General features: G+C 34.9%; 5 protein-coding genes across 6 annotated transcripts; 3 read left to right on the top strand and 2 right to left on the bottom strand.

Moving 5' to 3' along the window:
• LOC105776484 (putative disease resistance RPP13-like protein 1) lies at nucleotides 1–3109 on the top strand. Its single transcript, XM_052628565.1, has 2 exons — nucleotides 1–3000; nucleotides 3053–3109. The coding sequence occupies exons 1-2, from the start codon at nucleotides 1–3 to the stop codon at nucleotides 3107–3109; spliced, it is 3057 nt and encodes a 1018-aa protein (XP_052484525.1).
• Nucleotides 3110–3114: 5 nt separating this feature from the next.
• On the top strand, nucleotides 3115–4200 carry LOC128039854 (putative disease resistance protein At3g14460). The gene has a single exon (XM_052628563.1). The coding sequence runs from the start codon at nucleotides 3115–3117 to the stop codon at nucleotides 4198–4200; it is 1086 nt and encodes a 361-aa protein (XP_052484523.1).
• Nucleotides 4201–4799: 599 nt separating this feature from the next.
• On the bottom strand, nucleotides 4800–12571 carry LOC105776492 (probable disease resistance protein At4g27220). 2 transcript variants are annotated; one of them, XM_052629916.1, is made up of 4 exons: nucleotides 12470–12571; nucleotides 12347–12388; nucleotides 7868–10089; nucleotides 4800–5874 (listed from the first exon to the last, which is right to left on the bottom strand). In XM_052629916.1, exons 3-4 carry the CDS (start codon nucleotides 10065–10067, stop codon nucleotides 4904–4906), a joined length of 3171 nt encoding a protein of 1056 aa, XP_052485876.1. In that variant the 5' UTR covers nucleotides 10068–10089; nucleotides 12347–12388; nucleotides 12470–12571; the 3' UTR covers nucleotides 4800–4903. The 2 variants fall into 2 exon arrangements, with proteins under 2 accessions (XP_052485876.1, XP_012454621.2); XM_012599167.2 differs by having other exon boundaries at nucleotides 7868–10082; nucleotides 12470–12564.
• Nucleotides 12572–17406: 4835 nt separating this feature from the next.
• LOC128039853 (uncharacterized) lies at nucleotides 17407–18812 on the bottom strand. The gene is made up of 3 exons (XM_052628559.1): nucleotides 18345–18812; nucleotides 17723–18170; nucleotides 17407–17549 (listed from the first exon to the last, which is right to left on the bottom strand). The coding sequence occupies exons 1-3, from the start codon at nucleotides 18810–18812 to the stop codon at nucleotides 17407–17409; spliced, it is 1059 nt and encodes a 352-aa protein (XP_052484519.1).
• A 3846-nt stretch (nucleotides 18813–22658) lies between these two features.
• LOC105776464 (receptor-like serine/threonine-protein kinase At1g78530) lies at nucleotides 22659–25057 on the top strand. Its single transcript, XM_012599134.2, has 6 exons — nucleotides 22659–23037; nucleotides 23214–23358; nucleotides 23434–23772; nucleotides 23856–24110; nucleotides 24205–24338; nucleotides 24601–25057. Exons 2-6 carry the CDS (start codon nucleotides 23223–23225, stop codon nucleotides 24796–24798), a joined length of 1062 nt encoding a protein of 353 aa, XP_012454588.1. The 5' UTR covers nucleotides 22659–23037; nucleotides 23214–23222; the 3' UTR covers nucleotides 24799–25057.
• Nucleotides 25058–25072: the final 15 nt, after the last annotated feature.

Raw genomic sequence — 25072 nt, 5'->3', positions numbered from 1 at the left:
ATGTCCATTGCTGGTGGAGAAACGGCACTTTCAGTCTTTCTGGAGTTTTTCGCTAAGCTGGCTTCTTATGATCATATCCTCAACTTCGTCACTCAAAAGCAGGTCAACCAGCAACTCAAACAGTGGCAAAAGATATTGCCAAGTATTCAAGCAGTGCTCAATGATGCAGAGGAGAAGCAAATGAAAGACCCCAATGTGAAGATCTGGTTGACTCACCTCCAAAACTTGGCCTACGATGTGGGTGACGTTTTGAATGAATTTGCAGTCGAGGCTTTACATCGAAAGCTGCATGAAGGTGAAGCGAGCACAAGTAAGGCACAAAAACCCTCTGCTTCTTGGTTTACTAGTTTCATTAATTCAAGAGCTTTTACGTTTAATAAGAAGATGATTTCCAAATTACAAGAGCTCGCTGATGAACTAAATGGTTTGGCAAGAGAAAAAAACAGATTGGGTTTGAGACAGATTGATGAAACTGCAATGTCTAAAAGAGTTAAAGTAAGCATGCAATTTATGCCTTTAGTGCATGAATCTCATGTTTATGGTAGGGAAAAGGAGATGGCTGAAATACTTGAATTGCTATTGTGCAATAATGGGAATGGGAATGGAGCTTCTTTGATTCACATCTTTGGGGATGGTGGGATCGGCAAGACAGTTCTCGTTCGATTCCTTTATTGCAGTGGTGATGTAAAGAAGGCCTTCCATCACAGGTTCTGGATACGTGTTTCAAAAGATTTCGATGTCACTCTGGTGACAAAGACAATTTTGCAGTCCATCTCCGATGTGTGTTGTATAGTTCCTTCTTTGGATAATCTTCAGGCCTTGTTGAAGGATAAGTTGTTCGGCAGACACATTTTGCTTGTGCTGGACAATGTTCGGCACGAGAATTACGATGATTTGGCCCTCTTGTTAAAGCCTTTTTCTGTTGGAACAAAAGTTATTTTGACAACAAGGAGTTGCAGTGTTGTTTCTTCAGTTGTTAGTAGTGCTAAAGCTTTCTTGTTGCAGAAGTTATCACATAAAGATTGTCTCTCTGTGTTTACTCATCATGCATTGAAAGCAAGTGATTTTAGTGAGCATCAAGAGTTGGAAACATTTGGGGAAAACATAGTGAAAAAGTGCAATGGCTTACCTTTGGCAGCTAAAGTCATTGGTTGCTTGCTTGGCACTCATGTGGAGTATGGTGTATGGAAATATGTATCAGAGAGTGAGATATGGGATTTACAGCAAGAGCAATGTGGAGTTATTCCGGCTTTGCTATTGAGTTATCATCATCTTCCACCGTATTTGAAGCGTTGCTTTGCATATTGCTCTTTACTGCCTAAAGGTTACGAGTTTGAGAAGGAGGAGATCATCTTGTTATGGAAAGCAGAAGGCTTTATACAACAAGCGGACTCGAAAGCTCACATTGAAGATCTTGGTAGCAGATACTTTCAAGATCTAGTGTCAAGATCGTTTTTCCAGACTTCTGTTCGGGATACATATCTGTATGTAATGCATGATCTAATCAATGATCTAGCTCAATTGGTCTCCAGAGAAATATGCTTGAAATTGGAGGATGATAAACAACCGAAAATTCCAAAGGGCACTCGACATTCATCTTATGTTTGTGGCTCGTATGACGGAGTGGAGAAGTTTGCAGTGTTTGATCACATGAAACGCTTGCGAACCTTTCTACCATTTATGATGCCAAGAGATGGGACTTGTTATATAACCAACACTGTGCTCATTGATTTGTTGCCGAAACTTCGATGCTTAAGGGTGCTTTCTTTAAAAGGGTACGGCATCACCGTGTTGCCGGACATATTTGAAAATTTGGTACAGTTACGCTACCTAAATTTCTCACACACTTTAATCCAAAGTTTGCCTGCTTCAATATGCACCCTTTACAATTTAGAAACCTTGATATTAAAGGAGAGTTTGTTAGAGTGGTTACCCTCAGGCATAGAACGCCTAGTAAACTTGAATCATATTGATATCAGTGGTGTAAAGATGAAAGCAATGCCCTATGGTATAGGTAAATTGGCCGATCTACGAAGGCTGTCAGATTTTATTTTGGGAGCAGGTGATGGATATCGAATACGAGAGTTGAAGAATTTACATCTTAAGGGTGATCTTTCCCTTTCGGGGTTGGAGAACGTTGTCGAAGCTCGAGATGCATTGGAAGCTAAGTTAATTGACAAGCAAGGCCTTGATGCATTAAGGCTAATGTGGAGCAGTATTTCTGGCAGTAGCATAAGAGATAAAGTAGTTGAAGAAGAGGTGTTGAACATGCTTGAACCTCACTGGGATCTTAAAGTGCTCGTCATAGAGAACTATGGGGGTACAAAGTTTCCGAATTGGATTGCAGATTCTTCGTTTAAGAACTTGTGGTCTTTGGATCTCAACAACTGCAGAAACTGCAAATTCTTGCCGTCAATCGGAAACCTGCCACTACTGAAGGATCTTTGTATAAGGGGAATGCATACGGTGACTAAAATCGGCATCGAGTTCTACGGAGAGAACCACTTGAATGCATTCGTGTCATTGGAGACGTTATGCTTTAAGGATATGTCAAATTGGAAGGAATGGGACATCGATGAGCATGCTGTGAAATTTCCCTGCCTACGGGAGTTTTGTATCGTAAACTGTCCTCAATTGTCAGGAAGGTTTCCAAGCTCTCTTCATTCCTTAGAGACACTTGTAATTCGTCAATGTACACAATTGGTTGTTTCGGTTTCGAACCTCCCTCAGCTGCATAACTTAGAAATAGATGGGTGTGCAGAGTTGGTGCTTCGAGATGAAGCAGACATGCCACCATTGAGAAAAGTCTCTCTTTCAAATGTTTCAAAGTTTTCTCCCCTAACTGAGAGGCTAGTGTCAGGCCTAACCAACCTGGATCATCTGAGGATTAGTAATTGTAATGAGTTGGCGTCCTTGTCCCGGAAGCAGTTCAGTTTGGTGCGGCATTTGAGGTCTCTCCGTAGTCTGGAAATGTCAAGTTTTCCACTACTTGAGGTTGAAGTACAGCAGTTGCAACTTGAGAAGGTCTGCACTATTGAAACTTTGACAATAGGGAACTGTGAAAAGCTTCAGAGGCTACCACAAGACTGGCATTTCCTCACATTTCTAACTGAGATGCAAATCAAAGGGTGTCCATGCATAGTTTCTTTTTCGAAGAATAACTTGCCCCCAGCTTTAAAGAGGTTAGTGATTCAAAGTTGTGCGAATTTGCGGTGTTTGGTGGATCAAGGAGAAAATACCAGCATCAATAACACATTTCTTCTTGAGCACTTGGAAATTATGGATTGTCCATCTCTAGTATCTTTATCATTGCCCAATAGGCTTCAAGTTCTCATAGTTTCAAATTGCTCAAAGCTTACCTCCTTATCATCAAGTGGTGAGTTACCTGTGGGGATTAAACAACTAGTGATAAAGGACTGCCTTGTATTGGAATCCATTGTGCACACAATCCATGAAACATCTTCTCTTGAACTTCTTGAAATCTGGCGTTGCAGAAACATTAAAGCTTTACCTCAAGGATTAAAGAAGCTCGACCATGTTGAGAAGATCAATATTTTGCAGTGTCAAAGTCTGGTTTCTTTGACAGCAAGTGGCTTGCCGGCCCGAAAACTCAAGTCGCTTTGTATTATGGACTGTCAAAGTTTAGGAGACCTTCCCAACATGCAGAACCTCACTGCTCTGAAGGAACTGTCACTATCATATTGCTCACCTGACTTGCCATTTCCAAAAGAGGGTCTTCGTACAACTTTAACATCACTGTCAGTCACAGGTCCTAAACTTTGTCACACACTGCTTCAATGGGGACTGCATAGACTCACCTTTCTTAAAAAACTCTCAATTGACGGTGAAGGATGTCCACATGTGGTGACATTTCCACCAGAGGGATGCGTGCTACCTCCCACTCTAACTACCATCACCATAAGCGGATTTGGAAACCTGAGAAGCTTATCCACAACTGGGTTTCGAAATGTGGACTCTCTTCGAGAATTGTGGGTATTCAATTGCCCTGAACTTGAATCTCTTCCAGAAAAAGAAGTGCTTGTTTCGGTTTGGAAATTATATATTTGGAGGTGTCATTTAACACTACTAGCCCAGTTCATAATGAATGATGGAGCAGAGTGGTTGAAGATATCTCACATTCCTGATGTTATTGTTGATCGTCAAAGCATCATCCTAAAGGCAACTTGGGTTCAGTACTGATTATTTCGTTGATCCTGCCTCTACCTGCAAGTTGGGTATAATATGGAATACACAACCAATCCTTTCTCCTATTTTCTATCTTTTATAATTGACTTGAGTCTCATTAAGGGGCAATCTTAAAAGGAGAGATAAGCAAACAACTTAGATTATCTCCAATTTGTAAGAAGAGAAAAATACAACCAAACTGTTGAAAATTGGCCAACCATGCTGCTGTGATGTTTTTGGTTAAGTGCATGCAGCTTGTAAACATGCTGCAGCACGTATGCTTGCTGTAACAGAACTAGTTGAAAATGAACAAGCTGATAACTTGATGCATTAGGTGTTGAATGACTAGTTTAGGTGGCTTGTTTATGTGTACAAGCAATGTTTATCAAGTTACTAGGCTACTTAGTGGTAGTAGGTAGTATTTGGTGATGTATTTGACTATAAATGTATTGTTTTTCTAGTTGAATGAATGAGCTGAATGAGCTATCAGCCATAAGCTCTCTTGCTGCACATTTGTGAGCAAGTAAAAATATTTCTTGCATCTTGCTACATTGTTTTATGCTCTGTTCTCTTCTTTTGCTGCTGCCAAAAACCCAACACAAACAACGAAATGATGCAAACTAAAATCAAGATGAAAACTTGAATTGCAACATCAACATTCCAACCAGATTAAAATCAAATTGAAGTTCATTATCAAGTGCAAAGGCTTCATCAGTTCTCAAACAAAATATAACCAAGGTCGCAGAACCTCCTTAGCCTTGGGATAGTCCCACTCTACTGATTCCCACCATTCCCTTGGAGATATGCAGATATCTTCGGAAGGAACTGATTGGTGTGTGTCTCGGAAATGAGGTAGATAAAGAGGCATCCTTTTTAGCTTCATACATTCCCTTACTTCAATATCCCAAAGAGAGTCGCATATCACTGCCCTATTTGAACTGCATATGCTCTTCAACTCTGGTAAGTAGGCCAAAACTAACTCTTGTAATTTGGGAAGACTGAATCTCGTGCGAGTGTTTATTCCTTTTCCCTTGTGTCTTTCTTCCTCTGATGATATTATTTCCTCCATTTGTACACAATGACAAACCACCAGCTTCTTCAGGTTTTGGAGGTCATGTGCTAGCTTACATGGGAAGAGCTGCTTCATGTTCGGGCATCCTTTAATCACAAATGATTCAAGATGGGAAAAGATGCCTGGCATTGGCAGTGAACTCGATGTAGAAACAACAGATGCCTCTTCTGCTACTTTAACAAGCATATGAAGGTTATCCAAATTTTCAAGCCACAATAGCTCAAGGTTCTGAAATGAGTTGCATGGTTGAGATGTGGAGGACAGGTCAAGCACGGATTCTATCCCTCTACAATGGTGAATCGAACAGAACCCCAACTTATTTGTTTGTTGGAAGAAGGGCATATCACTTAAGCTTCTGATATCGGGGCACTCAAAAATTCTAAGACACCTAACATCACTTGGGAGCTCTACCGGATCTTCTCTTCCTATTGGACACCCGCTTAATATCACGACTCTCTTGCGTGGAAGAAATGGAGGCTCCTGCTCCTGCACATCCACGAGCTGCACTCCATACCCCCTTTTCTTCAAGCTTTCTACAAATGTGGCAGGATCCCTTTCCATCTCACAAACCACTTCCAGCTTTTTGTCCCCCCAGGTTAAGGAGACAGTTTTCACACCTTCACCAACCATTAATGAAAAACCGTTAAATGGCATGCTCAGATTATGAAACTCAATTTCTTACATAATAATTATTACTTCGCACAGGCAACGATCTGATTAATCATTAGTGTTTCTCCTGCCATTGTACCACTTTTTAATGCCTAAAACCAGCACAAACTTATATATTATCCATTTTATTAATACATAAAAATTAAATATTTTACTATGATCTTAATTTAAGTTATTCCCATTAATTATATATAGTTATTTTATGTAATTAATTAGATGTGCAAAGTATTTACTCAAAGCTTTTATTATTTATTACCTAATTTTATAAATTTATATATTATTACCTAAAACTGCTAACTGGAGCAAAATTAGATTAGGAGATTAAAATGAATTACAAATTTTAGGAATTTTAAAAGTGTAAATTTGGATTTATATTATCATGTAATTTCCAAAATATTGAAGGCTTTAAAAAGTGAGTTTTACCATTTATGTTATCGTTCCCTACCCAAAAAAGAAAAAGCTAGAAACCTCTAGAAACAGAAGAAAAACAACAAAATGTGGGAAGAGAGATAAAGGTTTATCCAAAAGGAGACTTAATCCTCCCTCAATTTGGCTTCCCAATTACATAGGTTTTCGTATTTGAATTTTTATTTTCTCGGATTATTACTTCAACTATAATTCTGTTATCTAGCTTAGTCTTTTTTTTTAACCGTGTTAAATAATGCCATATTCACATGAAATCAATTAAAAGATTAAATGTGATATATCCAACCAATTACAATATGTTACATGACAATTAAATTTATTTAAAATAAAATATTAAATTTAAATTTAAAATACTTTTAACTTTGACTTACCATTGATCGAAATTGATTACCATTGACTGTTGTTGACAATTCACGTGGCTTTATTAGAATGTGCCACGTATTTTCCTTTTTTAAAATATTATACATATCATATTAATTAAAAATGTAAAAATATATAATTTATAAAAAAATAATTTTTTATAAAATTCTAAAATATATAAATATAAATTTTGAAATATCAAAATAATATATAAAATTGAAAAATTTTATAAGAATTTAAGAAGCATTTAAATTTTAAAAAATTGTAAAAAAAACCTTAAATTCTCAAATATATATTCTAAAAATTTATCATAAATTTTATTTTTAAAAACATTAATTTAATTTAAATTTTTATAGAATATATATTTTGAAACTTTAATTTTTCTTTTGCAACTTTTTAGAATTTAAATACCTTTTAAATTTTATAAAAATTAATTTTATATTTGACTTTTGAAATTTATATTTATATATTTTATAATTTTATAAAATTTTAATTTTTAATTATTTATATTATATATCATTTTTTACAATTTTAATCAATATAATATGTATAACATTAAAAAAAAAAGATACGTTGCACGTTCTAATAGTGCCACATGAATAGTTGATGGCAATCAACAATGACCAACATTGGTCAGCGTCAATCAACATTAATTAGGGCCAATCAATGGTGGTCAATGTCAATCAACAGCTAGTTAACAGTGAATCAAAGTCAAAAATATTTTTAATTTAAATTTAATATTTTTGTTTTAAATAAATTTAATTGTCACATAGCACATTATGATTGGTTAAATATGTCATGTGGCATATTTTAGTTAATGCCACTTTGTGAATGTGTTTTTAATGTCGGTAAAAAAAAAGACGAAACTATAAAAAAAAATTCAAAATTCAAAAACAAGCATGGCTAAACTTAGCATTAAGTCCCAAAAAATAAAGAAATAAAGCATTAGAAGGTATAATGGGAAGGGGACTGCGGTAGTGCCACTAGAGCTATAAGGGCAGGGTGGAGATACAGTAGTCTCCACCGCGCCACAGGATGAGACCCAAATGGGGCTTCAGCACAGTTGGGACTACCAACTTACCTGCACTGACATTAATCGGCCTTCCAAATGGGCCTTACTCTACTGAAATTTTATAGATTTGATTGCATCCGTACCTTGGTGTCCTGCCACGATTTTGAACACATTCCTGACGTCGCAATCCCCAAGCAATTCGAAGTTGAAAAAGAAAGCATTGTTTAACCCTTCTACAAGTGGTCTGGCGTCAAACTTGGCTTTAGGCGATGCCATGACAAGCAAGTAAGAAGTAAGCTCTCGACCTTGTATAGACTTGATGTAGGCATTAAAGTCTATCAACTCATTAAATCTCCCTTCAAATACCTCTAGCTTCCTTAATCTGGCAACTTCCAATCCATTCATTTTTACGCTAGGTAATTTAACGTATAATACCAAGCATTGCAGACACGAAAGCCTAGGTAGAATTGCTATTGGCAGCTCCTTTAAGCTTTCAGTACATAAGTTGAGATATGTTAGATTCGCTAACATTTCCAAACCTTTAGGCACCTTTTCAATACCTGTACCCCGGAGGTCTAGCTTTCGTAGAGCCTTAAGCTTTTCTAGTGAAGGAACATATCTCAACTCCTTGCATCCACGAAGCACCAATGCATTGAGCGTTTTCAAGTTTGATACGGAATTGGGCAATTGCTCGATACTGGTATAAGAAAGGTCAAGAATGCTGAGACTATGCATGTGCTGAAAGAATGATTCTGAAATCCTTTCCAAGGACTCATTGTTTTGTAATAACAAGGTTGAAAGATTTTCACAATTGGGTGACAAGCTTGGAGGAATTTCTGATACCATATTCATCATGAATGAAACTCTTTCAACATCTTTCCATTCTTGCTTGCCTGGTAATTCTTTCAATCCGGTGCCAGCTTTTACCATAAAATAAGGGTGTTTGATATACAATGCCATATCTCTTATCACATCATGCATCTTAACATCATCTCCAGCCTTTTCCAACAAACAGTTGTTTACCAGCCTATTTAATATAGTATGACCCCTATCATGCAGTTGTTGTCGACTCCCCCTTTCAAGAAATCCCTCATCTATCCAGTATTCTATTAATTCCACCCTTGGAATTCTATAGTCTTCTGGGTACAGTGAGCAATAAAGGAAACAATTTTGGATATTTGAATCTTCCAAACGGTCAAAACTGAACTTTAATCGCCCGTATATTTCTTTATCTGTGCCCTTCACACTTGTTACATGGTCACCTAACTCTGTTAATGCATTCCTCCATTCAACAACATCATATATTCCCTTCATGCTCCCAGCTATTACTGCTATGGCAAGGGGTAACCCATCACACTCTCCAACAATATCGCCCAAAATTTCTTCCAAAGATGGAACCTTTAGAATCCCACGTCCGGTATGCGCCAAGAATAAATTCATGGACTCCTCATTGGAAAGTGGAGGCACTTCGACTATCTCAGAACAGCCTATAAATCTACAAACCACATTCGACCTACTAGTTAATACCAACCTACTCCCATTGCTGAATATTGGTATAGGGATCCCTACCTTTTCGAGAACAAACCCTTCCCAAACATCATCTAAGATCAACACATGTCTTATTTGTAGCAATTCGTTCCTTAACACAGCTGCACGCTTTTGTTCAGGTTTCGGAAGATCTTCAATATTCATAGCATCTGCAATGTCTTGTTGTAACCTGGTGATGTTGAAGTCCTGTGAAACAGTGACCCAAATGATTTTCTCAAACAAGGGTTTAGATTTAGTCTCCTCCAATAGTTGATTGTATATGTGCTTCATTATAGTGGTTTTCCCAATCCCGCCCATTCCACATACACCAACCATTCCAATTTCATCACTCATCAAATGCTTCCAAATGTCTGCAAGCACCGCGGTTTCACCTTCCAAATGTTCCAACTCAAAAGGCACCCCAACAGTAGATGGATCATCAATTACTAGAGCTCCAGTGAACCTGCCTTGTTCAATAATTTCCTTCACTTCTTCAACTGTTTGGGAAACTTGTTTCCCAAGGTGCCCACGTGAAAAACAAGACAGATTTTGCGTTCTTTCATCAATGTTCTGTATTTTGCCATTGATGGTTTGCACATCTAGAAGCCAGTTCTCTACTTCTTGCCTTACACATCTTCCCAATCGAAGCTCTGTTTTTATTTTCATTTCCACATCACTCTTGATAGCATTTAGTTGGCGTTGTTTTGCCAGAAGATCATTCATCCTTCGTTCAAGTTTCCTGTGATGCTCCATGTATGTACATGTTAGATGTCCAAAGCACTTCAGCGCTTCACAAATTGGTAGCACAAGTTCCATAATTCACCAAATAATCTGCAAGCTAATAATAACAACTACATTTAGTTCTTTATAAACTTATATGAATTATGTGTCAATTCCAAAAGTATTAAGAAAAAACAAAATATGTAATTAATTATTTATGTCCCTAAATAAAATCTTTTAAAATACCCATAAAAATATTTAAATAAAATTTAATTATTTTTATGAGCTCTTTAAAATAATATTATAAAGTATTTAATTAATTCCCCTTTTCATATAATTTTATGAATTCTTTTATTTTTTTCCTCTTTTTACGAGAAACATATTTTTCTAATCATACTTAAAAAAAAATTATTTTGTTATTTTTATTTATTTAAAAATATTTTTTCTTATAAAATCTAAATAAGACACTTTTTAATTTCTAAAATGTTTAATTATTTTTATATCACTTATTACAATTTTTCCTTTTTTATTTTTCAAGGCATCTACTAGAGTAAGCCTAATAATTAATCTTTCGCATTCTATAAGTCCATTAAGGAGTAGATGTTGGTTACGAATTTTAAAGTTGCTCCACCCAAGACGAGGATCGAACTTGTATTACAGTATTCTTTGTGAATTCTTTTTCTTATTAAAAATTCTTTTTCTTATACCATTTAATTATTTTTCTCTTCCTTTTTCATTATTAAAAAGTGTTTTTCTTAATAAATTTTAAATTAAAATATGTTTTTTAAACTCCTAAATTGTTTTGGTTAGACCAACAATTACTGAATATTTTATAATTTGCTTAGAGAAATATGTTATAGTCAAAAGACAATGGGAGTATAATCTTCATTCAGTATCCTCACATCTTTATTTACTTTATTATATATGTTATATTAAATTATTTTATTATTTTATTTTAATCAATTTTGTAAAGATCAAAAGTAAAAGATTTGCGATATCTCCATCTTTTAAACAAACATATTTACCTTTTAATATTATAAAATAATAATAATAATATAAACGTTGCACGTGATATCAAATACTAGTATATACAAAACATAATTTGAAGAAACTTTTAACTAACCAATATAATTTTTATTGTTCATATTTATAAAAAAATTTAATTTTATTAAAACGTTTGGTTAAACAACTTTTACTTATAAATAAAAATTTTGATTCTACTAAAAGACTTTTAATAATTGAATTTATAAGAATAAATAAAAATTATATTAAACTACTTTATATTTTAATCGTTATGATTCTAAATAGCAAATTTAAATCATTTATATAATTTATATTTCATATATAAAATTTTATAAATACTACATTGATATAATCTAATCTAATATGTTTGTTAGTATTCTGTATATTCTATACTAATTTTTGAAGGAATATAAAATAAAAATATGTGAATAAATATCGAAAACTTCCAAGGGTATTAAAATTTCCTATAATATACCAAATTTTTGAAGCAATATCAATGGGTATCTATATTAAAATATCTGAAGATAAATTCGACAGAAACACGCACAAAAAGATGATGCGAATTGATCCCAATATTAGTATCACTTTATATATTTTAATATTTGATTAAATTTTTGATATACCAAAATATCTAACCACATGTTCTTAAGAATTTTGGCTTCGATTAAAATATTGATATTGCGTTAGAAATTTTATATCTCTTAAAATATACGTATAGTGTTAGAAAATTTGAAAATGTTATTATGTGGCACAAATGAGTAAGGAAAAGAGCACCAACAAAAGTAGTGTATTGATCCCAGCATCAATATTGTCGTATATAATTTACTATTTTATTGTATATCAAAATAACTAACAATCTCTCTTAGAAATATTAATATCGTGTTAGAAATTTTGCTTTATATATTACAATTTGTCATGAAAATATATAACACCAAAATTTTTATATAATACAAATATTTTAAAGAGAAACCAAAATTAGATTTGGAAGGTCAAGCACTAAAAATATTAGTATATTTTTAGAAATTTTGGTAAAGTTTTAGAATTGTTGATATTTCTTTAAAATGTTAATATTATATTACAAATTTTGATATATCAAAAACAAATTAAAATTTTTATATCTATTAAAAATATTGATATCGCGTTAGAAATTGTAGTTTTGTGTTAGAATGATTGATGGGATGAATCAAGTGAAATACCATAGGTGAAACAAAAGCTATAAAAGGTAAAATTATTGTGATAGGAAACTCAAAAGAGGTGAAGTGAGATTTGAAATTCCCTCAAACCCCATAGCTGAAACAAGTGATGAACTCAGATTATTCTCAAATAGCCTTTAAAATGAAAGATAAGCTTACCTGACAAGAAGTTGCAAATTTGCTGGCAGTAATATTCAAAACCTAATGAACAGAAAAGCGATTCAAATCAGATAATTAATTGGAAAATTATTCAAAATTAGCTACTGTGGAAGACGATGTTACCTACAACATAAATTCTTGAATTGTTGGCTAAAGATGAGAGAGGTACCAACCAATGTTGAAGATAAAAGAGGTGATCTGCTTCAGTTGACATTTGGTTCAATGATTGCAGGTCAGTGTGACGAAACATCGATTAATTTGTTATATTAATAGAGAGTTCATACTCTGATTTTGGTTTTCCTATTATACTTAAATTATACATTCAGTCCTTTGTCCTCTGTTTAAAATTGTTTGATATATTATTAAAAAAAAATGCTGTTCAAAAGACATATCAAAACTTTTTGACTCAGTCTTGATATATAAAAGATAATAGATAGGTCAAAATATGCATCAAGTCCTTGTATTTTATTTTACTACATTTGGAATTTAGTAGTCTTTGTTAATTTTGTTAATTTTTTATTAAATTTGTTGGTATTGAATTTTAAAATAAAATAAACATGTAACAAAAGAAATAAAATTGCAATAAAATTCTTTAAAATAAAAGTAAAAACTAAAAATTAAATATACAAACATCATAAAAGCTTACACATATTTAATCTTAAAGATATTATATTGAGAATGTTTGGAATTTTTGTGATATCTATATTCAATTAAATTTTATGAATAATTAATATTAATCACTTAAAAATATTTAAAATTTATATTCCATATATTAAAATATTAACAACAAATTATAATAAATTATTTTTATATTCTTACAAAGATATCATAATATTAACTAATTTAAAAATGATTTAAACGCATATTTATTACTTTATAACATAATATCTAAACTGGATATTTTATTTATCGAAGCATTTTTGACAAAGAATATTAAAACTTAAATCTTAAATCAAAATTTTCAAAAGTACTTCTCAAGCTCACTTTTCCATAACACTTTTAAAAAATAGTTCTAAAAAACAAGGTTAAATTAACCCTTATAGTTAAATGATTGCAGGGCAATGTTGGAATTTTATTTCCCAGCATCATAAATTATTATAAGCCGTTGGAGTCGGCCTACATTTTGTAATCATATTGGTAGAGAGGTCAAATTTGGTGATATTAAATTCAAAAGTTAATCCTTATGACATAATGTTATCATTTATTTTGATAATATCGTTAATTAATTTAAATAATTAAATATTTCGATTAACATCGTGATGTATAAATTTGCACATAACAAATTTCATCAAACCATTATCTGAATATGTTTGTTTAACTTCAATTTGGTGATAACAGGTTTCTTCTTGAGAACATGGAACTTATGGAGTGTCCCAGGCTTCAACTTCTCATAGTTCCGTATTGCTCAAAGCTTGCCTCCTTATCATCAAGTGGGGAGTTACCTGTGGGGCTTAAACAACTAGTGATAAATGACTGTCTTGCACTGGAATCCATTGTGCACACAATCCATGAAACATATTCTCTTGCAATTCTTGAAATCTGGAGTTGCAGAAATATTAAATCTTTACCTCAAGGATTAAACAAGCTCAACCATGTTGAGAAGATCAATATTTTGTAGTGTCAAAGTCTGGTTTCATTGACAGCAAGTGGCTTGTCGGCCGAAAAACTTGAGTCGCTTTGTATTAGAGACTGTCAAAGTTTAGGAGACCTTCCCAACATGCAGAACCTCTTTGCTCTGAAGGAATTGTCACTGTCTTATTGTTCACATCACATGCCATTTCCAAAAGAGGGTCTTTCTACAACTTTAACATCACTTTCAATCACAGTACCTAAACTTTGTCACGCACTGCTTCAATGGGGACAACCTAAACTCACATTACTTACAGATCTCTAAATCAACGGTGAAGAATGTCCACATGTGGTGACCTTTCCACCAGAGGGATGCATGTTGCCTCCCACTCTCACTACCATCACCATAAGCGGATTCAAAAACTTGAGAAGCTTATCCATATTAGATACCATACATGAATGAATATGTTGATAGAGAAATATTAGAGAAACATCAGAGTAATTTTCTATTGAATGTTTTCTTGACTTGAATGAATACACTCATGAATGTTATATACACTGATGAAGGTAACTGCTCCTAATTAACTAATTAACAAATTTTGACAACAGACTAACAGCCTCAACCAATCTTTAAATTAACGTTTAACAATCCACAACGGGTTTCAAAATGTTGACTCTCTTCGAGAATTGTGGATACTCGATTGCCCCGAACTCGAATCTCTTCCAGAAAATAATGTGCTTATTTCGGTTTGGAAATTATATATTTGGAGGTGTCATATAACACTAATAATGCAGTTCATAATGAATGATGGAGTAGAGTGGTTGAAGATATCCCACATTCCTGGTGTTATTGTTGATCGTTAAAGAATCATCCCAAAGGCAACTTGGGTTCAGGCCTGATCAGTTATTATATGATCATTGTTTATCTATATTTTCCCAACACGCGTTAGGGGTTAGAGATTGCAGTGGACATCCAGAATCGAAAGAAGTTAGATAGAACATAGTAAGAAAGTGTTGTGGTCACTGTTATGGATTTGCATGCTTGGAAGAACATATCTCAGAGTGAGATATGGGATTTACCAAACGATCAATGTGACATATTTCATAATTGAGTTATCATCATATTCCTTCACATTTAAAAAGATGCTTTTGTCCTTTACTTCCTAAATATTATGAATTCGAAGAAAAGGAGATAATCTTGTTATAGAGGGGAAAAGGTTTTCTACAGTAAACAAGAGCTGCAAGTCATATTGAAGGTTTAGATAACCAATACTTTCGAGATCTACTGCCAAGGTCCTTTTTTCAAACATCTAGTACTGATAAATCTAGATTTGTAATGCATGACCTTGTCAATGATTTAGCTCTATCAGTTGAAGAAATATGCTTGAAATTGGAATGTGATAAACCTCAAAAATGCTCAGATAGTATGATGAAGTGAAAAGATTTGAAATATTTGAGAAAATGAGGATAAGGTACAAAAAGTTAGCATTGAGTTTTGTTGGGTTATGAACTAAGAGCAACCAAGTTCAGAAGAAACTTGATCAACAAGAATCGAGACTTGCGGCAAAAATAAAGCAGCAAAACAAACATAATTTTAAAGCAAAGCTAAATAGATGGAGAGCATATGGATGAAAACTTCATTAAGTTCATTACTTACAAAAAATGGCATGAAGCCAATACATAAACCAAGCTTCTAGCTTATCAAAACAGTAAGGCAACCTAACCAATACCTACTACCACTTAGTAGCCTAGTAACTTGAAGTGATTATCTTGTAAACATAAACAAAGCTGATTAATCAGCTCAATCACTATCAATATTACATCAAATATCAACCTAACATAGTTCAAAATGAACTAAATTACATTACATCAACAAAGGATTACAAAATGAAACAAAACATCATTGTTTGCACATGAACCAGCAGCTCTTGCATGGCATATGCTTGGTTGGCTTTGTTGCTGCATGCTGACCAACCTTTAACACTCCTCCTTGGTTAGCATGTTGCAAATTCCCATCTTAGTTCTCAAATGTTGAAACCTTGAAACATTAAGAGCTTTTGTTAAAATGTCAGCTAATTGCTCTTTAGAACTGCAATGAACCGGTTTCACTTCATGAGCCTGCACCATTTCCCTAATAGCATGGAGTTTGATATTGAAGTGTTTTGTTCTCCCATGAAACATAGGGTTCTTTTCAATTGCAATAGCAGATTGATTGTCACACATTATCTTTGTTGCTTCCTTTTGTTCAAGGTTAAGATCGGTTAGAATTTTTTTAAGCCAAATGGCTTGATTAACTACTGCAGTAGCTGCTACATACTCAGCTTCTGCAGTAGATTGAACTACTACAGTCTGCTTCTTCGAACTCCAACAAAACATAGCTGACCCAAGATTAAAAACATAACCAAAGGTGCTTTTCATATCATCCATTGAACCAGCCCAGTCACTGCCACTGTATCCAACTAGCTTCAAATGTTCAGCCTTGCTAAACAACATGCCATAGTTTAAGGTTCCCTTGATGTATTTGAGAACTCTCTTGGCAGCTTTAAAATGACTTTCATTGCAACAATGCATGAATCTTGAGAGTAAACTAGCAGCATACATTATGTCTGGCCTAGTGGCAGTTAAATATAACAACCAACCAACTAGACTTCTATAGGTTGTTTCACAAACTTTCTCAAAAGTACATTGGCTTGATAGCTTTTCTCCAATAGCAACTGGTGTGCTGGTTGCTTTATAATTCTGCATTGAGAACATGTTTAGAATCTTAATTGCAAAAGCTCTTTGACTTAAGTAGATTCCTTCCTATGTTTGTGTTACTTCCATACCTAAGAAGTAGGACATCAACCCCAAATCTGACATTTCAAAGTTTTGTTGCATTTTAGTTTTGAAGTTGACCAACATTGCTTGATCTCCTCCTGTAACCAACAGGTCATCAACATATAGGGCCACAATGAGTTGAGTTTCAACATCTATCTTTTTAACATACAATGTTGGCTCACTAATACTCCTCTCGAATCCCAAGTGATTATGTATCCATCAATTCTGTTGTACCAGGCCCTTAGTGCTTGTTTTAAGCCATACAAGGCTTTGTTCAACTTGTACACCATTTTTTCTTTACCAATTACTTTGAAGCCTTGAGGTTGTTCCACATAAATCTCTTCTTCAAGGAATCCATTTAGAAATGTTGACTTTACATCAAGCTGGTGGATTTTCCACTGCTTTTGTGTTGCTAAGGCAACTAGCAGTCTGATGGTATCAAGCCTGACTACTGGTGCAAAGGTCTCCAGGTAGTCTAATCCATACTTCTGACTAAAACCTTTGACAACTAACCTTGCCTTCAATCTGGTCAAGCTACCATCAGTATTGTTCTTAACCCGATAGACCCATTTAACCCCAATGATCTTCCTATTTGTTGGTTTTTCAACTAAATTCCAAGTTTGATTCTTCTCAATCATACTGATCTCATCAATCATTGCTTGCTTCCACCCCTGCTAACCTTTAGCCTCTTCAAAACAACTTGGTTCAACTATGACTACTTGAGCTCTTTCATAAATATCAGTCAATGGTTGAGTGCCCCTGACTGGTTCATCATCAACATCCATTTCAAAACTGTCTTGATCAATTTCAACTTGATCTGATGCAAGATCTTTGAGACTGCCTCTGGTTCATTTTCTCTCAATTCAAGCTTGCTTTTTCATTAAACACATCTCTGCTAACAAGGATTTTATTTGTAGAGGGATCTAGTATTTTGTAGCCCTTTTTGATAGCCTACCAGAATTCTTACTTGAGCCTTTTTATCCAGCTTACCTCTTTTCATAGCTGGAACTTGTGCATAACATGTGCAACCAAAGGTCCTGAGATGAGCCAGTGATGGCTTGAATCCAAACCAAGCTTCAAATAGAGTTTTCTGAGCTAGGGCCTTAGTTGGAAGTCTATTTTGAAGATAAACAGCAGTGTTTACTACCTCAGCCCATAAGGTTTTGGGCAAATTCTTCTCAAACAGAAGACACCTAGCCATATCCATCAAACTTCTATTTTTTCTTTCATTGACCCCATTTTGTTGAGGTGTATAGACATTTGTCAGCTGATGTTTAATGCCTGCATCTTCACATTTTGCTTGAAACTGAGCTGAGGTGTACTCAGTTCCATTATCCGACCTTAGTGTCTTAAGCTTGCAGCCAGTTTCAGTTTTAGCAACAACTTTAAACTTCAAAAACACAGGGGCCACTTCTGATTTTTGTTTCAAGAAATAAATCTAGCAATATCTTGTACAATCATCAATGAAAAGAATAAAGTACCTATTCCCATTGAGTGATTTAGTCTTCCTTGGGCCACACACATCAGTGTGCACAAGCTGTAGCCTTTCTGAGGCTCTCTAGGCTTTGTTGGTAGGAAATGGAAATCTTGCTTGTTTTCCTAGCTGACATACCTCATAGACTTCATCATTCTTCACTGAGTTGGTGAAATTTTCAGCCAAACCTTCATTGACCATTTGAGCCATTGATTTGAAGTTTGCATGTCCAAGCCTTTGGTGCCAAAGCTTGGAGTCATCAATGGAGGTAGTACAGGCTAAGTGTGAGTCATTTGGCCAATCAACTTCAAAGCATTTATCAGTCATGGTGACTGTCATGAAGCTTGATCCATTTGGATCAGAAATTTTGCATTCTTTCCCTTTGAACACCACTGAGTAGCCTTTCTCGAGCAGTTGAGCTATACTGAGAAGGTTCCTATCAATTTCAGATACTAGGAGCATATTTGAAATGACTTTTCCACCTGCAGGAGTGCAAATTAGCACATCCCCTTTTCCTTCAGCCTTTATGAACTGACCATTCCCAACTTTCACTTTGGTTTTGCAGGTTTTATCTAAGGTTTTGAAAATAGTTGCATCTGGTGACATGTGATTTGTGCAACCACTGTCTAACAGCCAACCATTTGAGCCCTTCTTCTGATTGGCTGAACATGACACAACAAAAACCTGTTCTTCATGGTCACTACTATCTTCAGCCACTCGAGCTTCAACCTTTGGCTGTTGGAATTGGTTCTACCTTGGTTTGCCCTTATTTTTGCAGACCTTTTCAACATGTCTCATCTTTTTGCAATATTGGCATTGCACATCTGGTCTAAACCAGCAATTTGCTTCAGGATGACTAGCCCTTTTGCAATGGCTGCAAGGTTGGTCCCTCTTTTTTGTGTTTTCATGCTTAGACTTGCCCTCCAAGTCTTTTTACTTTTATAGCAGAGGCATTCGATGTTGGCTTAGCTTTGGCTTGGAAGGCTTTTTCTTGGTGCTCTTCTAGTCTACTAGCTCTTCTCTGCTCTTGTGCATACAAGACATTAATTAACTCAGTTTAGGAAATGGTTGTCAAATCCCTTAAGTCTTCGAGAGATGAGATTTTTGCCTCATACCTCTCAGGTAAAGTAGATATAACTTTCTCCACTATTCTGGCCTCGCTAAATTGCTCTCCAAGGAGCTTATGCTGTTTACCACAACCATTATTCTATCTGAATACTGCTTGACTGTTTCTTCCTCTTTCATCTTGATTCTCGAAATCCCTTCTCAAATTTAGTAGCTGTTGTTACCTTGTTCTTTCAGTTCCTTGAAACTCTTCTTTCAATTTATCCCAAGCTTCCTTTGGTGTTTCACATGCCATGATTCTCGTGAAGATCACATCTGACACACAGTTTTGTATGCATGACATGGCCTTATGCCTCTTTGTTCTTTCATCAGCATGCTGTCTTATCTGAGCAACTGTTGGATTGGCTCTAAGAGGTGCTGGCTCAGCATCTGAGTTGACTACTTCTCATAGGTCGAATGCCTGCAGGTAGGTCCTCATTTTGACTATCCAAATATGAAAGCCTTCTCCATGGAAGACTAGTGGTGCAGCTAGTGAAAAGCCTGATGAAGCCATAGTTTCTGGTGTTAAGCTATAACAGGTCCTCTAAGATTATATCTCTAGATACCAATTGTTAGGTTATAAACTAAGAGCAATCAAGTTCAGTAGAAACTTGAGTAGCAAGAATCGAGACTTGCGGCAGAAACAAAACAGCAAAACAAACAGAATTTTAAAGCAAAGCTAAATAGATGGAGAGCATGTGGATGAAAACTTCATTGAGTTCATTCCTTTTTAAAAAATGGCATGAGGCCAATACATAAAACCAAGCTTCTAGCTTGTCAAAAATAGTAAGTCAACCTAACGAATACCTACTACCACTAAGTAGCCTAATAACTTGAAGTGATCAAATTGTACACATAAACAAAGTTGATTAATCAGCTCAATCACTATCAATATTACATCAAATATCAACCTAACATAGTTCAAAATGAACTAAATTACATTACATCAATTAAGGATTACAAAATGAAACAAAACATCAATGTTTGCACGTGAAACCAGCAGCTCTTGCATGGCATATGCTTGGGTGGCTTTGTTGCTGCATACGGACCAACCTTTAACAAGTTTAAAAGAGAGAATCAGGCAAATGCATTTCCATCATTGGAGAAATTGTGCTTTGTGGACATTGCAAAATGGGAGGAATGGGACATTTTTGAAGTTGATGAGCAAGTTGTGAGGTTCCCAAGACTCAAAAATCTTTCTATAATAGATTGCGCCCAATTGTTAGGAAGGTTGCCTAAACACCTTCATTCCTTATCTAAGCTTGTAATTCGTGGGTGTCCACAATTAATGGGTTCAGTTTCAAGTCTTCCAATGCTGTACAACTTAAAAATAGACGGGGGCACAGAGTTAATGGTTAGCCAGCACACAGATTTTCCCTCATTGAAAAGAGTCTCTCTTTGAAACATTTTAAAGTTTTCTATTCTCACAGAGAAGTTGCTTCCAAGAACGGTAAAAGTGGAAGATTTGAAGATTAATTGTTCGAAGGAGCTTACACATGTATCACAGGGGGAGTTGGTATTACTAAAGGATTTAAGCTCTCCCTTTGGTGCACAGTTAATTAACAATTTTTAAGTAGGCCATATGTGCTTCCGTTGACTTAGGTGGACAGTGGACTATGTAATGAATGCAAGCAAAATGTTGATCTATTTTTCCTCCTCTTCTTCATTTCTGGCATCTTCTTTGGAACTAAAAAATTCAAAAGAAGTACCGTTCAAGAAATAACTGAATATTGTCGACTAAACCATAAGCGGAGTGGCAAAAGACTTGTATCAAGTCTTCAATTGACACCAATCCTGAGGTAAATCTTTAGACAGCCTCTCTCTTATTAAAAAATGATTATTTATGACCTAAGTTATTTGGACTCGAGTTTAAGCATCGGATACCAATACATATTGGACATGGGCATTTGCATTTCTTTCTAAATTTTTCCATGTATTTAGAGGGTGATATCACCATACTCATGTTCATCTTGGTTAGAAATGGGTGTCAGATATGGGTATTTCAAGAAAAATGAATAGTCAGAGCAACATAGTTTATGGATATGATGGGTGCTAAGACTTAAGTTATAGATCCAAACATTGTGGCATGAGCAGGCCTTAATCTTCTTTTCTCTGATAGCAATGTAACTTCGATCTCTTGACCATGCCATGCTTGAACTCATTACTATGCCATTTTGTATCTAACAGATTGCTTATTATCCATCATTTTACAAAGCAATTGATGGGTTGCCAAACAGCTCAGCAAAGAGTAGCAGAACGAATTGTTGGGAGAAATCAAGTACCTTGTACTACCATGGAGTTTTCTGCAGCTCTAGCAAGAACACTTTCCATGCAATGCTAGAGATTACCTGCTGCTGCAGCACCCTTCTTTTATTCTTTCAAAAAATTTTGCAGTTTTATTTCTTATTGTTACACTATATGATGGATGCAAAATGTCTCATGTCATTGCAGAACATCGAACGTGATCTTCCAAAGGATGCATCCATTGCCAACGATCAAATTCAAGTAAAGTCCTCCGACAATGATTTTAGGATTTAAACTTGATTCGAATGGTTAGAAAAGAAGTCCACTCCCACTCTTTCTAATCATATAAAAAATTTAAATTTTAAAACAATTATATAATTCGAATTAAAAAATTTGCATATATTTAACCAGCTCAGCTGTGATCCTTATCCAAACCTACCATTTGTATCAGACGGTAAATGTGAAAGGCAGACTTTAATGGATTAAAAAAAGTTCAACAACAAAAAAGTACCTAACCAATTTGCCTTCACAGCTTTTACACTTACTTTGCTTCATCAAAACAAATAGATAACATCCTATTGGCTTAAAAAGGAAATTCCATCTCCCCCACATAAATAGTAAAGGACAGATGGTGGAAAATTTATGGTCACAGCTCACATGATGAACTTCTGATGTGAGTGTCGGAAATTAGAATACGTATTCGATAAGGGTGAAAAACAAAACTTTTTATGAGTATTTGAGAAGTTCTTTCAGAAATCGTAATTTTATAATCATATTTTAATATATATGTAATTCTTGAATAAATTCTACAGAAAAAATAGAGCAAGGGAATTCAATATCAGAAATGATGAGACGCATGAAAACTGGTTAGAATATTGTACAACAAAAAAGTTGGCCCAAAAATCTGTCTCCACACATGAATCATACAAAGGTTCAGACAGGTGTCAGATCATACACCGACTGCCACATATGCAGATGATGTGGCCATCCAAGATTCTCGGGAAAAATAGCCTTCTACTCCGCCAGAAAGTGAAAGGGGGTTGACATGCACCAAACTTAAATGTCAAAGAAAGCATACGGAAAAATGTTGAATAATCAACAAATTAAACCCCTTTTTTTTTTTGTCTTCAGAGGTAGGCGTTTGTATTTCTCTTTCACTTTGATTTTCTAGGTCCAACTGATACCTACATTACAAGACTGTTTCGAGCTTTTTCAAGAGTATTCTGGCAACTGGCAAGTTCATACATATACTTCACATTTTCCATTGGTTTTTTTTAGTACAGAGTTTAAGATGTCAGTTTGTTTACACTTTTTTGGTATGGTCAAAACTGAAGAACATTGAATTTTAGTGTCCCATGGCAGGTCCCAGTTTGCTGTCTTGTAGTAATTATTTCTTATGCATGAAAAGATAGTGAGAGAGAGTTTTGGTCTAAGAAACAATAATAGAATGTTAGAGTTTCTTAATTAACAAGCTGCTAACCAGGTAAGCTCCTAATAATTGGGAGATGTTGTTTCTTAATGGCACCTTAGTTGCTGTCAATGGTGGTTTTAAAATCAAAGTTACAGCTTCCAAAATCTGTGTTTGCTGTAAGAAATCTATCAATGGCAGCCAATTGGAGTTTTTTTGTCTGATTTTTTTCTTTTTTCAAGTTGTTGCAGAAATTAAAAATGGCAAATGATCTGGGAATAGCATTTTACATCACCATATGCTGCATATTCTTCATCATATCCAAGACCATTCTTATGATCCTCCTTTACAGGCGATGGAAGAGAAAGAATACCATTTATGAACACGATTTCTCAGGTATATATTTAAGCCTTCTAAATGAATATAAATTGATTGTTTTTTCCCTAGAATTTGATGATTTTTTTTTTAAAGGTGGGAAAATGGTGATGTTCAGATCTCCATTATTGCAATCACTATCATCTGATGTGTTCTTAGAAAACACATTGAAATTAAGCAACAAAGACATCATTGGTGCTGGAGGGTATGGTATAGTTTACAAATTAATGATAAATGAAACCATGGTCTTTGCTGTAAAAAGGCTTAACAGAGGAACAACAGATAGAGATAAAGGATTCGAACGAGAACTGGAAGCCATGGCCGATATCAAACACCGAAACATTGTAACTCTCCATGGTTATTACACCCACCCTCACTACAATCTTCTTATCTATGAACTAATGCCTAATGGAAGCTTGGATTCTTTTCTCCATGGTATGCATAAATACTCACATACGAGTCCCGAGTAACATATGAGTCTGACTTTGATGCTAATGTTAGATTAAATTGTGATGCAGGAAAATCAATGGACGACAAGGTTTTGGATTGGCCAACAAGATCTAAAATAGCATTAGGTGCTGCAAGAGGAATAGCATATCTTCACCATGATTGTATCCCTCATATAATCCATAGAGATATTAAGTCAAGCAACATATTACTGGACCAGAACATGGAGGCTCGAGTCTCGGATTTCGGGTTAGCCACATTGATGGAACCAGACAAGACTCACGTTTCAACGTTTGTGGCTGGAACCTTTGGATATTTAGCCCCAGGTTTTTGACAAAACAACATTGGCAGACATTTTTTTTCATCTGCTCTGTTTGATTGTTTGATAATTAAGTTAAAACTTGGTACTTTTTTCTGCAGAATATTTCGATACCGGAAGAGCAACGGCGAAGGGTGATGTTTATAGCTTCGGAGTTGTTTTGCTTGAACTTTTAACCGGAAAGAAACCCATGGATGAAGCATTTCTTGAAGAAGGAACAAAGCTTGTTACATGGGTAACTTTTTTATTGTTTCATCAACATTTAATTCAAACCTTTATAATTAAAAAAAAAAAAAAAAACGGGATCAAAGGTCAAACTAGTATAGCACATTAATTCAACCATTGAACCAGTTTATTAACACCTGATTCTTGGAATGTGCTAGACCGGATAGGTCATTAGTTCCCGATTTAATCTGTCCGGTCCGATTTCTTTGACATTTGTGATAGCCTGATAAATTACCGTGAGAGTATTAATGATAGTGCAAATATTACGACAGGTAAAGGTAGTTGTTGAAGAAAGGAAGCAAGAATATGTGGTTGACAGTAACTTAGGTTGCTGCTATCCAGTGGATGAGATTAAAACTACATTCGATATAGCATTGATGTGCCTTCAAACAGATCCTTCCAAGAGACCAACAATGGCTGAGGTTGTCAAGATGTTGGAGCAGATCAATGTCAGAGAAAACTGTAACTGATTTTTAATGGTGTTCTTAGTTTTACCCATCATTTTTTTGATTGAAATGGTCACAAAAGAGGTGAAACTGAACAGTTTTTTTATTAACATCTCTGTAAAATGCTTTGTTTCCACATTGTATAACCATATGTCCATTTTAAGTCTCATTTACGAGCATGTTGGGTGGATCTGGGCCAACTCAAAAACATGAAACATCACTCCTGGAGTTGATAAATTTTGGATTATGTTTATTTTGTTATTGATCGTTCTATTTGAGTTCATTCTAATCAAGTCAT

The sequence above is a fragment of the Gossypium raimondii genome, chromosome 1, assembly GCF_025698545.1.
Source record: "Gossypium raimondii isolate GPD5lz chromosome 1, ASM2569854v1, whole genome shotgun sequence".
NCBI classification, from domain to species: domain Eukaryota; kingdom Viridiplantae; phylum Streptophyta; class Magnoliopsida; order Malvales; family Malvaceae; genus Gossypium; species Gossypium raimondii.
The sequence above is the reverse complement of the archived record's forward strand: the minus strand, read 5'-3'. Positions and strand labels throughout refer to the sequence as shown.

Excerpts from the sequence above, each read along its gene's own strand:
- LOC128039854 (XM_052628563.1), top strand. The coding sequence starts at position 3,115 with ATGCAAATCAAAGGGTGTCCATGCATAGTTTCTTTTTCGAAGAATAAC.
- LOC105776492 (XM_052629916.1), bottom strand. The coding sequence starts at position 10,067 with ATGGAACTTGTGCTACCAATTTGTGAAGCGCTGAAGTGCTTTGGACAT. Across the intron at positions 5,875-7,867 it reads AATCGTGGCAGGACACCAAG|GTGTGAAAACTGTCTCCTTA; the intron begins GTACGGATGCAA and ends TGGTTGGTGAAG.
- LOC128039853 (XM_052628559.1), bottom strand. The coding sequence starts at position 18,812 with ATGTCACCAGATGCAACTATTTTCAAAACCTTAGATAAAACCTGCAAA. Across the intron at positions 18,171-18,344 it reads AGAATGATGAAGTCTATGAG|ATTTATTTCTTGAAACAAAA; the intron begins GTATGTCAGCTA and ends AGATATTGCTAG. Across the intron at positions 17,550-17,722 it reads AGTTCCAGCTATGAAAAGAG|ATCAAGTTGAAATTGATCAA; the intron begins GTAAGCTGGATA and ends ATCTTGCATCAG.
- LOC105776484 (XM_052628565.1), top strand. The coding sequence starts at position 1 with ATGTCCATTGCTGGTGGAGAAACGGCACTTTCAGTCTTTCTGGAGTTT. Across the intron at positions 3,001-3,052 it reads TTCCACTACTTGAGGTTGAA|GGAACTGTGAAAAGCTTCAG; the intron begins GTACAGCAGTTG and ends CTTTGACAATAG.
- LOC105776464 (XM_012599134.2), top strand. The coding sequence starts at position 23,223 with ATGGCAAATGATCTGGGAATAGCATTTTACATCACCATATGCTGCATA. Across the intron at positions 23,359-23,433 it reads TTATGAACACGATTTCTCAG|GTGGGAAAATGGTGATGTTC; the intron begins GTATATATTTAA and ends TTTTTTTTAAAG. Across the intron at positions 24,111-24,204 it reads CTTTGGATATTTAGCCCCAG|AATATTTCGATACCGGAAGA; the intron begins GTTTTTGACAAA and ends TTTTTTCTGCAG.